This window comes from Bactrocera neohumeralis, chromosome 5 (assembly GCF_024586455.1).
Source record: "Bactrocera neohumeralis isolate Rockhampton chromosome 5, APGP_CSIRO_Bneo_wtdbg2-racon-allhic-juicebox.fasta_v2, whole genome shotgun sequence".
Taxonomy (NCBI): Eukaryota; Metazoa; Arthropoda; class Insecta; order Diptera; family Tephritidae; genus Bactrocera; species Bactrocera neohumeralis.
Window position 1 is genome coordinate 24962014 of NC_065922.1, and position 13202 is coordinate 24975215.

At 31.4% G+C, this 13202-nt stretch overlaps 2 protein-coding genes and 2 non-coding genes across 4 annotated transcripts in view; all 4 read left to right on the plus strand.

Moving 5' to 3' along the window:
- The first annotated feature begins 7379 nt into the window (after positions 1 to 7379).
- On the plus strand, positions 7380 to 11491 carry LOC126758733 (dolichyl-diphosphooligosaccharide--protein glycosyltransferase subunit STT3A). Its single transcript, XM_050473106.1, has 8 exons — positions 7380 to 7485; positions 7557 to 7825; positions 8085 to 8413; positions 8521 to 8910; positions 9115 to 9402; positions 9627 to 9731; positions 9796 to 10164; positions 10352 to 11491. Exons 2-8 carry the CDS (start codon positions 7714 to 7716, stop codon positions 10904 to 10906), a joined length of 2148 nt encoding a protein of 715 aa, XP_050329063.1. The 5' UTR covers positions 7380 to 7485; positions 7557 to 7713; the 3' UTR covers positions 10907 to 11491.
- LOC126760843 (small nucleolar RNA Me28S-U3344) lies at positions 8959 to 9039 on the plus strand. The gene has a single exon (XR_007667263.1). It is a non-coding gene; the product is annotated as a small nucleolar RNA Me28S-U3344 (small nucleolar RNA).
- On the plus strand, positions 10203 to 10284 carry LOC126760842 (small nucleolar RNA Me28S-U3344). The gene has a single exon (XR_007667262.1). It is a non-coding gene; the product is annotated as a small nucleolar RNA Me28S-U3344 (small nucleolar RNA).
- Positions 11492 to 11569: 78 nt separating the features above from the next.
- LOC126758732 (polyhomeotic-proximal chromatin protein) overlaps positions 11570 to 13202 on the plus strand; it is a 174721-nt gene continuing 173088 nt past the window's right edge. Inside the window, 1 exon segment of the mRNA XM_050473105.1 lies at positions 11570 to 13150. The gene's annotated coding sequence lies outside the window, so the exon portion shown is untranslated.

Here is a 13202-nt window from a genome sequence, read left to right on the forward strand (position 1 = left end):
GTTGTTTTGTTTTTTCTTTGTGGGGAGAAGATGGTAAGGGCGTTGCATTGATGGTTGTTGTGGTGAGGATAAAGTTCTCTATGCGAAGCGGCGAATTGATGGAATGCAAAGAATATAACCGAGCGGTGAGTGGTGTTTAGAGGATAAGTAAATACACAAGAGGGTTATGCGGAAGTGCAATTTTTAACGCCGACCATATTAAAAGAATGCACTCAATTTATGGACGTGCGAGCATGTGCGGCAGAGGCCGACGGTAATGCTCGCTTAAAGGCAACAAATTCACTTGATAATAGGATACAGTGCCGCCGGATGGGCTATGTCAGGATAACAAACAACCTTGCTGATTGCTTGGTGAATGATGATTTCAGGCCTTAGGAGAGCTAACAGCAAGTGGTTGGGGGTATGCTTGTGGGTGTATGCTATATTTTGATAGCGTTGGGATCGAGGAGGTAATTAGCAGATATAAAAAATTTATTTCTTAAAAGTCTTTGCCTGGTTAAGGGTTTTGATAAAGCATATTTCCAAAAACAATATAAAAAATAATTAAACAAAATTTCTAGGTAAAGACATGTATTTGTACATATGTATGTACAAATATCGTACAGTTGTACTTAGCAAAAAGTGTTAAACGGGTAAAAACCCATCACATGTTCTCGTATAGCAATGTTATTAAGTAAATATCTGATATATATGTAAATATCTGTATGTATATAAATACTGTATACATATATATTTGCATTTTATTGTTCTTTATATTTTCTCGCTTCACACAATATCGATCGGAGATTCGCGATATTTTAGAAAAATTCACGTTCACTCAATTCTCACTTTAAAGTTGATTTATTGCCACATTCTGGCAAGCGCCTTGTCGTGCTTGGTTAAGTTTCCGTAGAATTAACAGTTTACGTGACTTGATGATTTTTTATTTTCAAAAGCGGAAAAAAACAGAAAAAAAGTAAAAAACAAGCATTAAGATGCTGACGTCCATACTTGTTGCAATATCGTATATTTCTTATAATTTCAATTTGATTACAATAATTAACGAGAGTAATAATATTGTATATTGAGAAAGTAATTCAAAACCTTTTATGGAGAAAAAGGTTGAAATCACGCAAAATTTATAAGAAGCTACCAATGTTTAGAATTTTAGAAAATAAAATTTTAACAATCAGACCGCAGATGGTCTGGGTTTGCGAATGGCAAGCACCTTGGCGTGGTGCTGGGGCTTAATCACAACGTCATTCGGTCTCTCCCAACCGGTCCGAGTACTCTTATGGAGCACTTTTTCGACGGTAAATTCAGCTGTATTCGAAGAGAGAATTCCCCACACATGGCCGAATTAAATATTTCAACAAACATAAAGCCTAATGACTTTTTGAAAAAAAATGTGACTTGAGAATTTTTTACTGAAAATTATAGTTTTTTTGGTATCTCGCCAATATAAGAAAAAAAAATATTTTAGAGACATAAGAAGGAAAGTTTCCATTGAATTTCATAAAAAAAAACAAATTTTTTCTATGTACAAGATAAAAATAAAATAGTCCAAAACCTAAATTTTGAGGTTATGTAAAAAAAAGTTTAAAACAAAAGAACCTCTCATTATCTATAACATTGCCACATCACTTTTTTATATAGGAGTCGTAGTTTTGCTTGTAATCTAGAAAAACCACTCAGAACCCTTGAAAATTCGTCCACACCTCTTCGCTTCCTATCCCGCGATCGCCCGTAAATAAAAAACAGTGGGTGTCCGGTTATGAAGAATTTTAATGTATATATTATACTTAATTCTATAAAAGTACCTGAAAGGTTCCAAATGTGTTTCTGGTTTTTTAAATCTGCTAAGAAAAATTACTCCTAAAAATTCTTCGAATATTGAAAGAATCATCTTTTAAAACCTAAAATATTTTTTCAAAAAATATATTAAATCACAAAAGTCCATATCAATCAAAACGATCAATGAAGCGAATCTTAATATTTTTTCCTTTTAATCCTATAGAAATTTCCTGATATTCAAATACACACAAGATAAGCACAAAACACCCACACATCATTGACAATTAATTATTATTTTTTTAGACTTTACTTTTTCTTTTTAAGTTTGCTTCGTTCACATTCATTATTAAATGTTTCTTTGTAAATGATATTATACCAAAGTTTGTTTAATTTTTTTCTATTTAATAACTTCGCCTTTCATTAAGTTTTTTTATTACTTTTATTTTTCGATGTCTCTTATTTTATCGTTCTCTTAATGATAAATCAGTTTCGTTAATTGTCATGTGATCCGAGCGTTATAACTTTATATTTGTTATTTTCGCTGTTCGTTATTATTTGATGGGTAATTTAGCATTTTTTATTTTAATTGCACTTTCATAGTCTAATGACATTATATCATGGAAGCACCACAATATACATAAGTAAACTCGAAAAAGGAATATACATAATATATACGTGATAAAAATCTTTAAAGCTATCCCATCACACATATGTACATATGTATGTATGTATTTATAAAGAGTTGTCAGAATCAAATTCGGATTGAACCTCGGATGGACTGAAATGGTTGGGGCATTATTCACGTTTCAGATGAAAATGTTTATCTAAGAAGCCCACCATGTTTTAGTTGTAGCGATTCCCATAAATACAAATTTTCATATTGAATGAATTTCTGGGTTTCTGTATTAGGGAAGGCAATTAAATAAGCTTTATATATTTGTGCGATCATTATCTGAACAAGAAAAAACGTTAACTTCGGCTGCACCGAAGCTAATACACCCTTCACAGGTGCATTTCTTTTAGTAACTATGTGTCCAGTTTGTATGGCAGCTATATGCCATATTTAACCGATCTGAACAATTTTTTCGGAGATTATGTTATTACCTTAAGCAGTAAACTTTGTCAAATTTCGTGAAGATACCACGTCAAATGCGAAAGTTTTCCATACAAGCCCTTGATTCTGATCGTTCGGTTTGTATGGCAGCTATATGCTATAGTAAGCCGATCTAAATAATTTCTTCGGAGATTACATTGTTACCTTAGAAAATAATCTATACCAAATTTCGTGAAGATACCACCTCAAATGCAAAAGTTTACCATACAAGAACTTTTTTCCGATCGTTCAGTTTGTATGGTAGCTATGTATATGCTATAGTTAACCGATCTGAACAATTTCTTCGGAGATTACATTGTTGCCTTAGAAAATAACCTGTGCCTCCTTTGTGAAGATATATTGTCAAATTCAAAAGTTTTTCATACAAGAACTTGATTCCGATCGTTCAGTTTGTATGGCAAACTTCGTGACAAACTTAATATACCCTGCTCAGTTTGTTACCTATAGTGTATTTTTTTCTTTATATTAACACTTCAAGTCAATTAGAAAAACAAATAAACGACAACCATGCTTAGAAATATTTTTAGTTGAAAAGTTTGTTAAATCCTTCAATACCCATATAACAATAATTATTTTAAAGTAATTTCAAACTGGTGGTAACCCCATAACTAAGCTTATCTATTACTTCAAAATTGTTTAAAATGCTCAACCCCTTCACAACCAATGATCAAAATATTACCAAAAAATGTATTTCATGTTTTCAAACATTAAAATTTTCATTAAATAATTTTAATTCATTTCCTAAAGACTTCACCATTATTTTTATTTTTGCATTCAAACTTTTTCTCATTATAGTTTTGATATTCCATACACATATTATACAAATGTAAATATACTCAAGCAAATATAAAAAATTTTAAGCCCCCTGTTAAATTTCCTGTCAAATCAAGAATTTAACTGCGAGTTATAAAATTTTCGTAATTCACTTAAACTTCGGCAACGAGGGGCCATTTGGCATTAAAACAAAACCAAATTTGCTTCTGCATACTTACATACATATGTATGTACTTACCACAAACCACTTCCACTCATTCGGCTGTCCTAGCCATTGGAAATTAAGCTGCGCACGACATTGCACACACACACTTACTCACACATACACTACACACTTTTTATTTTGCTTAATAAACACACGAAAAACATAGCCCGCACTGATTTTTCATTTAATTTCAATAGAACACAAGCTCGAACTTTTGATTTTTTTATAAAACACTTCACTATCACTTATATATATTATGAAATTAACATTTTTATTTCACAAAAGCAGTAAGCGCAAAACTTTCAATCGCGACGGGAAGGAAACCGGTGCAAAACTGACAAATAGCAGCGGAATTTTGCGCGTGCACAGGGTTACATTTTTGCAAGAGAAATTTTACAAATTTTATAAATCAGAAAACAGAATAATTTAATAATTTGTTTAGAAATTATTACTGATGATGATTTTATAGCTGGTATTTTTACAATTTAATAGCTTTGCCTAGCATTTGCTGTCGTTTTTTAGTGATAAATCAGTTTCGTTAATTGCCATGTTATCCGAGCGCCATAACTTTATATATGTTATTTTCGCTGTTTGTTATTATTTGATGGATAATTCATAATAAATTCTATCGAATGACTTGAGCTTTATATATGTATTTCTGCGACAATTATATAGAAAATATAATGTCTTTTGTGAAAACATATTAAGAAGACGTGGATTACTTTTCTTAATAAAAATGTTATTTTACAGTAAATTAAAAAAAGGCGAGTAGCAACTCTGCTGAAAAATAAATACGGAAAAATATATTTAAAATCGTTATAGTTTGGCCACTATATTGTTATATTTCTTTTTGTTCATCCATTTAATTTTATTAAGAAATAAACAAATGGCAAACCCTTTATAATACAGTTTTCCTTAACTTTTTACTTTGTAGTGCCTTTTACCCCCTCAATTGTTTTTATTTATAAATGTCATACATTTAAGGAGTTGCTACTTAATAAAAAAATGTAATAAAATTACATTGTAAGCTTTTAATTAAATCTGATAAATTTTATCGAATTAAAATTAAATTCTTAATGAAGTGGTTAACCCTCTCAAAAATGTCCTGTATAGATTTTCCATTTTATTAAAAATTAAAAAAAAGATATATCAGCCGGCAATCCTTTCATTAAATATTGTCAATTATATGTACCTAAGCTTTTCGATATATGTATGTATCTTTACAACCATATTTTAATAATTCGTTCAGTTGTATAGAATATTTTTTTTAAATAGGTGGTAACCCTTTTGAAAGACATTTGCTATAAAACGCTTCAATAAAACTAGTTCAATTTGATACTTATTGCGTATTTTTTTAAATTTAGAAAAAATAGTAAATAGGTGGCAACCCCACTCCAAAATATTTTTTTATTTCACTTCAAGCTTATTTAGTTTAATATCCGTATTTAAATAAAAACGCAACTAACTTCCTCAATTTTATTTACTGAATATTTTTAAGCAAGTGGTAACCCTTCTCAAAAACAAATATCAGTTTGATACCTACATATGTATGTATGTATATTGAAATTTTTCTTTTATTTTCACACTTTAAGTTAATGGAAAAATAAATATTCGACAATTTGGGTAAAATTTAGAATAGCATCCCCGGATTTCAGGGATAAAATGGAATACTGTTGAATACTCCTTTTTACTTTAATACACATATTGTAAAAATTCGTTGTTTAAATAATTTTTTTCAAATAAAATTTTTTAAGCATATGGTAAACCTGTCAAAAATATTACATATAGAATATATCGAACAAACTAGTTAATTTTTGTGACAATAGTACATATTTTTTCTTTTTTAACAATTTAATGTAGTAAAAATATAAACAACCGGCAGCCATTCTCTGCAATATTTTCAGTTGAAAACTTTGTTAAATAATCCATATTGCAATAATTCGTCTATTTAATATTTTTAATCACATAATAAATTTAAACAGGTGGTGATCTCATATTAAGCTTTTCTATGATTTCAAAATTATTAAAAATTATCTCTTCTCAAAATATTACCAAAAATGTCTTTTATTTTTTCAAGCATTAAAATTTTCATTAAATAATTTTAATTCATTTTAAATAGGCTGGGGTGAAAAGTTCTTATTTTCCTCAATCAAACTTTGTCAAATTATAGTTTTGGAATTGCATACACATATTACACAAATGTAGATATCTCAAGCAAATACAAATTAAAAAATCTGGAACTCCCTGTTAAATTTCCAGTCAAATCAAGAATGTAACTGCGAATTATAAAATTTTCGCAAATCACTTAAACATCGGCAACGAACGGCCATTTAGCATAAAAACAAAACCAAATTTGCTTCTGCATACTTGTACATGTATGTATATACATGCATACATATGTATGTATGTGTGTTGCGTGTGCATATCTGCATATAAGTGCCGCATCAGACATTAAACATTTTGCTAAGCAATGCTTAAATAGTTCTTATCTCAATTATTAAGTGCTTAGGAAGCGATAAAAATTCTACAACAATGCAAAATAAACTTACCACGAACTACTTCCACTCATTCGGCTGCCCTAGCCATTGGAAATTAAGCTGCGCACGACATTCCACACACACACTTACTCACACATACACTACACACTTTTTCTTTTGCTTAATAAACACACGAAAAACATAGCCCGCACTGATTTTTCATTTAATTTCAATAGAACACAAGCTGAACTTTTGATTTTTCTATAAAACACTTCACTATCACTTATATATATTATGAAATTAACATTTTTAATTCACAGAAGCACTAAGCGCAAAACTTTCAATCGCGACGGGAAGGAAACCGGTGCAAAACTGACAAATAGCGGCGGAATTTTGCGCGTGCACAGGGTTACATTTTTGAAAAAGAAATTTTACAAATCTTAAAAATCCGAAAACAATATAATTTGAAAATTTGTTTAAAAATTATTACTGATGATATTAGTTACTATTGTAATGGTCGAAATTCATTAATTTAACGATGTAATTTATATTATTTTGATTAATATATTTTATTAAAATGTAAAAAAATGCAGAAATCTTCAGCTTCGTGGCTTTCACGTTAGATGTCACTCAAAATCACCATGGCTTGTTACAATTTATTCATTTGTTTTATAGTGAGTAATGAAATATTTCTAAATTAATGCAAAAAAATAAACCTTTTAAACTGTCGGCTGTACAAAAATGTGTTTTTAAATTAAGTTAAGTTTGATAATTATATAGCCCTACATGTTAGTTGTATTTTGCAAGAAATAAATATAAAAACATTAAATCAAATTTTCTGTTTGACCACCTTGTACTAACTTATATCCGACTGAAAAACATAACTGTACACTGTTCTTAAAATATTATATTATTAATATTTTACGAAGAATATTTGCTTATAATAATTTAATAAATAATTACATATTGTCAATTGTTGTATATATTTAAAATATTCAGCTGGCAATGCCTCAATTGTATTTGACATTTTGTCGGCTTGTCATATTGGAAATTTCTTGGGCGTTTTGCCACGACCACGTATATAAAGTTGTTTAAATGAAAATCTTTGCTGTTTTAAACAATAATACTGAAATAAAATAATTGTAAGTGCATACCCCTAATGCTATTCCATACAATAGCGCATAAAGTGTAAAACCATTTTGTGTTTTTATAGCAAAACTATTGTGCGAAAAAATTGCTTTGCGCCATAGACGCTTCCTACAACCGGCTTTTTTGTGGCGAGTTTTTATTTTTCGGATTTTGTGTGGGAGTTGCTTTCTAGCTTGAGATCGAAAAAATAGCCAATTTTTGTGCTATTGAATTGTGCCGACATGACCTTGGACGCAGCTACCGCGACTGCTAGCCGGTCGAGGATAACGTTGACCTGGGAAAAGCAAGAACATCTCATAAAATTAGCTATATTAATTATAGCAGCTGTGCTTTGTAAGTACTTATGAAAATCCTAAAATTAATATGAACTTTTTTTTACTTGTTATGTCCATATATAGCTTACAATTTAAACAAAACACATATCTGTTTCGTTCGAGTTCTTAACAAAACATATTAATTCTGTGGCTAAAAATCGCACTCAACTCACGTTAGCTGTCAAATGTAATTCTCACTCAAAATATTTTTTTCACTCATTTGCTCACTCGTTGATGTTTTGCCCAGCTTGTCGTTCATTTGAAATTGTTCTTTCCAGCATTTGCCACGCGTTTATTTTCGGTGCTGCGTTTTGAAAGTGTTATCCATGAATTTGATCCATACTTCAATTACCGTACCACGCGGTTCCTTGCTGAGCAAGGATTCTACCAGTTCCATAATTGGTTTGATGATCGAGCATGGTATCCACTAGGCCGTATTATTGGCGGTACCATCTATCCTGGGTTGATGGTGACTGCCGCAGCTCTTTACAGACTCATGTGGTTGCTGAATATTACCATTGAGATTAGGAATGTGTGTGTATTTTTGGCACCATTCTTCTCCTCACTAACCACATTGGTAACATATGCGCTGACAAAGGAGATTCACGTAAGTACCAGGTACTCTTGAATATGTTGTTATAGGTTATGTGAACACGTGGTTGTAAGTATTCAACAATATTCTATATAAATATTTTTTTTTTTTACTTTTTACAGAGTACCGGCGCCGGTTTGGTTGCAGCTGCTCTCATTTCTATTGTACCCGGCTACATATCGCGTTCGGTTGCAGGCTCCTATGACAATGAGGGCATTGCTATCTTCTGTATGCTGCTCACATACTATTTGTGGATTAAGGCAGTGAAAAGTGGCGCCATTTTCTGGTCGACCATGTCGGCACTGGCCTACTTTTACATGGTTTCTTCGTGGGGTGGTTATGTGTTCCTCATCAATTTAATACCACTGCATGTTTTGGCGTTAATGATCACAGGCCGCTTTTCGCATCGCATTTATGTGGCGTATAGCACATTGTATTGCATTGGCACAATACTCTCGATGCAGATTTCATTTGTCGGTTTTCAACCAATACAAAGCTCGGAACACATGCTGGTAAGTTCGAAGAAATATTACAAATATTTTTATTTCATTATTAATTGTAATATCAATGATGATTACTGTGATTTCTTGATAGGAAGAGTATGAAACACACATGAGTACTAAACACTAAGCTGAAAAATTATATTGTTAAAAAGATAAATATATTTTAAATTTTCAATGCTTTATAGTAATTTGTCACTTTTTTTCCTGTTGCAGGCGCTTGGCACCTTCGGTCTATGTCAAATACACGCGTTTGTTGATTATCTACGCGCTCGTTTGTCCAAAGAAAATTTCGAAATTCTTTTCAAAGCCTTAGTGTCTGGCATACTGACTACAGTGCTCGTGATAGGTACTGTGCTGACGATTACTGGCAAAGTCTCGCCCTGGACGGGCCGTTTTTATTCCTTGCTTGATCCTTCATACGCGAAGAATCACATTCCCATCATCGCATCTGTGTCGGAACATCAACCTACATCATGGTCGTCGTTCTACTTTGACTTGCAGGTATGTTGTCGTTGATTTATTGTTTATTAATAATACATTTCATTTGATGACAATTTGTTGTATGAGTGCGCTTTAATGTCCGTAAATATGCGGCGGTGAGTTTTCATTCATTTGCCGCTATTTATCACAAATTGATTACTTCACACTTTGATCGCTGACTTCCAGTGACAACTGGAAAGTGAAACTACTGTTATAAATTTAAATCTCTATTTTTCTTATTGCAGATCTTGGTATTCCTATTCCCAGCTGGCTTGTACTTCTGCTTCTCGAAATTAACCGACTCGAATATTTTTATCATCCTTTATGGTGTAACCAGTATTTATTTTGCGGTAAATATTATTTTATTTTTTTTTTTTAATAAAATTGGCGTCATATTTGTATCTATTTGCAAAGGGTGTCATGGTACGTTTAATGCTCGTGCTAGCGCCGGTTATGTGTGTCTTATCTGGCATTGCCACATCGCATCTGCTCTCCAAGTATATAAAATGTATAGATGCCGGTCCGTCGAAACCCGTTGAAAGTAAACGTCAGTACAAGAAACTTGAACAGCAGAGTAGCGGTGTTAAGAGTGAAGTTGCTATCGGTTTTGTGGGCATTATTACATTCATGCTTATTGTTTATACCTTCCATTGTACTTGGGTGACATCGGAAGCATATTCGTCGCCAAGCATTGTACTTAGTGCGCGCTCACATGACGGGGGACGCATCATATTCGATGATTTTCGAGAGGCTTACTATTGGCTGCAAATGAATACACCAGAGGTGAGTGCGATATATGTATGTTTTTAGTTGCACAGTAAATTTCACATGATGAATACTTCAAATTCTTGATAGGAAGAGTATGAAACACACATGAGTACTATAAAACTAGCTGACAGAAAAACTTATTTTATTTTAATAAATATTTTCTTATTTTATGCAACTAAACTTTATTTTTCTTCTTTTGTAGGATGCGCGCATCATGTCTTGGTGGGATTATGGCTACCAGATAACTGCTATGGCTAATCGCACTATATTGGTGGACAATAACACTTGGAATAATACGCATATATCACGTGTTGGACAAGCGATGGCTTCATCTGAGGAGAAAGCTTATGAAATCATGCGTGAACTGGACGTTGATTATGTACTTGTAATCTTCGGCGGTTTAACTGGATATTCTTCTGATGATATTAATAAATTCTTATGGATGGTACGCATTGGTGGTAGCACAGATCGTGGCGCACACATTAAGGAGCGCGATTATTACGCACCCAATGGCGAGTTCCGTGTGGACAAAGAAGGTTCACCGACGCTACTAAATTGTCTCATGTACAAAATGTGCTACTATCGCTTTGGTCAAGTGTACACCGAGGGTGGTAAACCACCGGGTTATGATCGCGTACGTTCTGCTGAAATTGGTAATAAAGACTTTGAGCTGGATGTTTTGGAAGAGGCCTACACAACCGAGCATTGGTTGGTGCGTATTTACAAAGTGAAGGATTTACGAAATCGCGGCGTATAAAAGCAGTATCTACTTATGCTAGACGCTAACAAACAGCAGTAAACTACCAGTGCAGTACATTTGAAAGTATTGGGGAGACTAGAAATAAAGAATCTTGAGTTTTGCGAATGTGTAACTGTTTCGAAATTAAAGTTACTAAAAGCGGTGCTTTTTATAATTTGTAAAAATAGTATATTCTTGTTCATTTTTGGTTGCCTATAATGTATTGCTTTCGTTAGACAATTGAAATTGTTAAGTTAAAAGTTGAAACGCTCAAATCGCAGCGTAGCAAACATTTGCATTTTCGAATAATTAAAATATCATGTGAATTAAACATTACTATGTAATACTTATTATTGCCTTCTGTTGAAATATAAATTGGATTTCATAAACGATATAATAAATTGAAATAAGTACAATGTCACGCGGCTCTCTATGTATATTTAAGTTTATTTCTTTTATAACATGCATTTAAAAACACGCTATATATAAACAAACAAAAAAGCTCGTTAAAACAAATTACGCTAAAAAGGGCTCAGAAACGGCAATATGTCAAATGATGGCTGAAATAAAAATTAAATTTTTTAAGACAAATTGAAAAAATCACTTGATTGTTTTTTGTTGCTGTCAGTTGTTTTATATGTAAATAACTTAGCACTTTCCAGGCAAATGGCGGAGTTGTCACAAATATGCATTTGTGTATATGTATGTATATGCATATATACACATTAAATTGCAAAATATTTATTTTTGACGTGTGCTCAAATATTTGCTACTTTTTTCTCTTTAAAACTGGCAACTCTTTAATTGTTGCTACTTTCCCGTACACATCTGTAAATTTCCACGCATCCGCCGTTATACAAATGTCAAACGTCAACTTCCTTCTTTTCGTGGAAAAGTATAAAATATCAACTATTGGACTGCGGCGAATTTTAAAATTCTTAAATTCTTATAAAATAAAGCTAATATTGAAGTTTTTTCTACAAAAGTGAAGAGTAGATGTTGCATTTAATTGAAATTAAGTGAAAAAGTAACGCGGGCTATGTTATTTAAATGCAAACTGTGCAAGAGAAAAAAATTGTAAAGGAGGTGCGAGCGTCATTGGAAAGTTCAGTCAATCAAATGTGAAATTATTAAATATGTGCAAATATTTTGAATAAGTGAAATCATTTGTTTGTAAATGCAAATTAGAAGTTGCATTTTATAGAAATAAAGTGAAAAATTAAAAGTTTCTTTGCTAATTTAATGTTAAATTCGAAATTGAAAATATGCTAGGCAGCTGTGTTGGAAGGTGCAGTGAGTGAAATAATGTTAGAGATGGAAATCAAATCAAATGTTATTAAATATTATAAAATATGAAAAGGTTTGTTAATAAATGCAGAGTTGAAGTTCAATGCCATTGAAATGAAAGGAAAAATTTGTGTGGGCTACATGATAGAAGAGCTAATACGCATTTGGAAATATGCAAAGCAGCTATGTTGGAAGGTACAGTGAATGAAATAATATTAGTGAAGGAAATCAAATCATTTTGTTATTAAATATTGAAAATTATAAATACTTTAAAATACAAAGTGAGTATTTTATGGAAATAAAGTAAAAAATAAAAGCTGTTTTCATTATTTATATATTAAATATGTACATAAATGAAGAAATATATGTACATACAAGTGAGGGCCCTTAAGAATAAATTATTTAAAATTTAGCAAAAGTGAAGCTTTTTATTTGTAAGTGCATAGTTCAAGGCTAAGAATATAATATAAAATTATTAAAATATACCAAAGGTGATGTGTTTTTTGTTTATTAATTAAATTTGCTTTAATGAAGTGCAGTGTGTAAATTCTGCTTATCTATTGGTCAAGTGCTAAATATGCAAATGAAAATAAAAGTGATATACATATAAGTAAATATAAAAAAAGTGAAAATGTGAAATTTTTATATGTTTCCAAAGGGGAAGTATTTTGTTGATAAATCCAATGTTAAGATTGAGAAGAAAGAAAAGAAAAAGAAAAGAAGAAAAGTGAAATTGGGTTTTATATGTGCATAATAGTAGTGGCAATCTATTTTAATATTTGGAAAAAGTATTCAATTAAATTATTATATGTTTCCAAAGTGTTTTGTTAATAAATCCAATGTTGAAATTGGGGAAAAAAATAGAAGAAGAAAAGTTAAGTGATAAATATGTAAATTTAATTTACAAGGTCAATCATAAAGAAATGTGTAATGCTGCTACCACTCACCAACAATATGGAGATCCAAAGCGTCCAAGTTAGTAATTTTATTTTTAATAATTTTTCTTACAAGGGAGGTTAAGAAAATA

Excerpts from the sequence above, each read along its gene's own strand:
- LOC126758733 (XM_050473106.1), top strand. The coding sequence starts at position 7,714 with ATGACCTTGGACGCAGCTACCGCGACTGCTAGCCGGTCGAGGATAACG. Across the intron at positions 7,826-8,084 it reads AATTATAGCAGCTGTGCTTT|CATTTGCCACGCGTTTATTT; the intron begins GTAAGTACTTAT and ends TGTTCTTTCCAG. Across the intron at positions 9,403-9,626 it reads CGTTCTACTTTGACTTGCAG|ATCTTGGTATTCCTATTCCC; the intron begins GTATGTTGTCGT and ends TTCTTATTGCAG.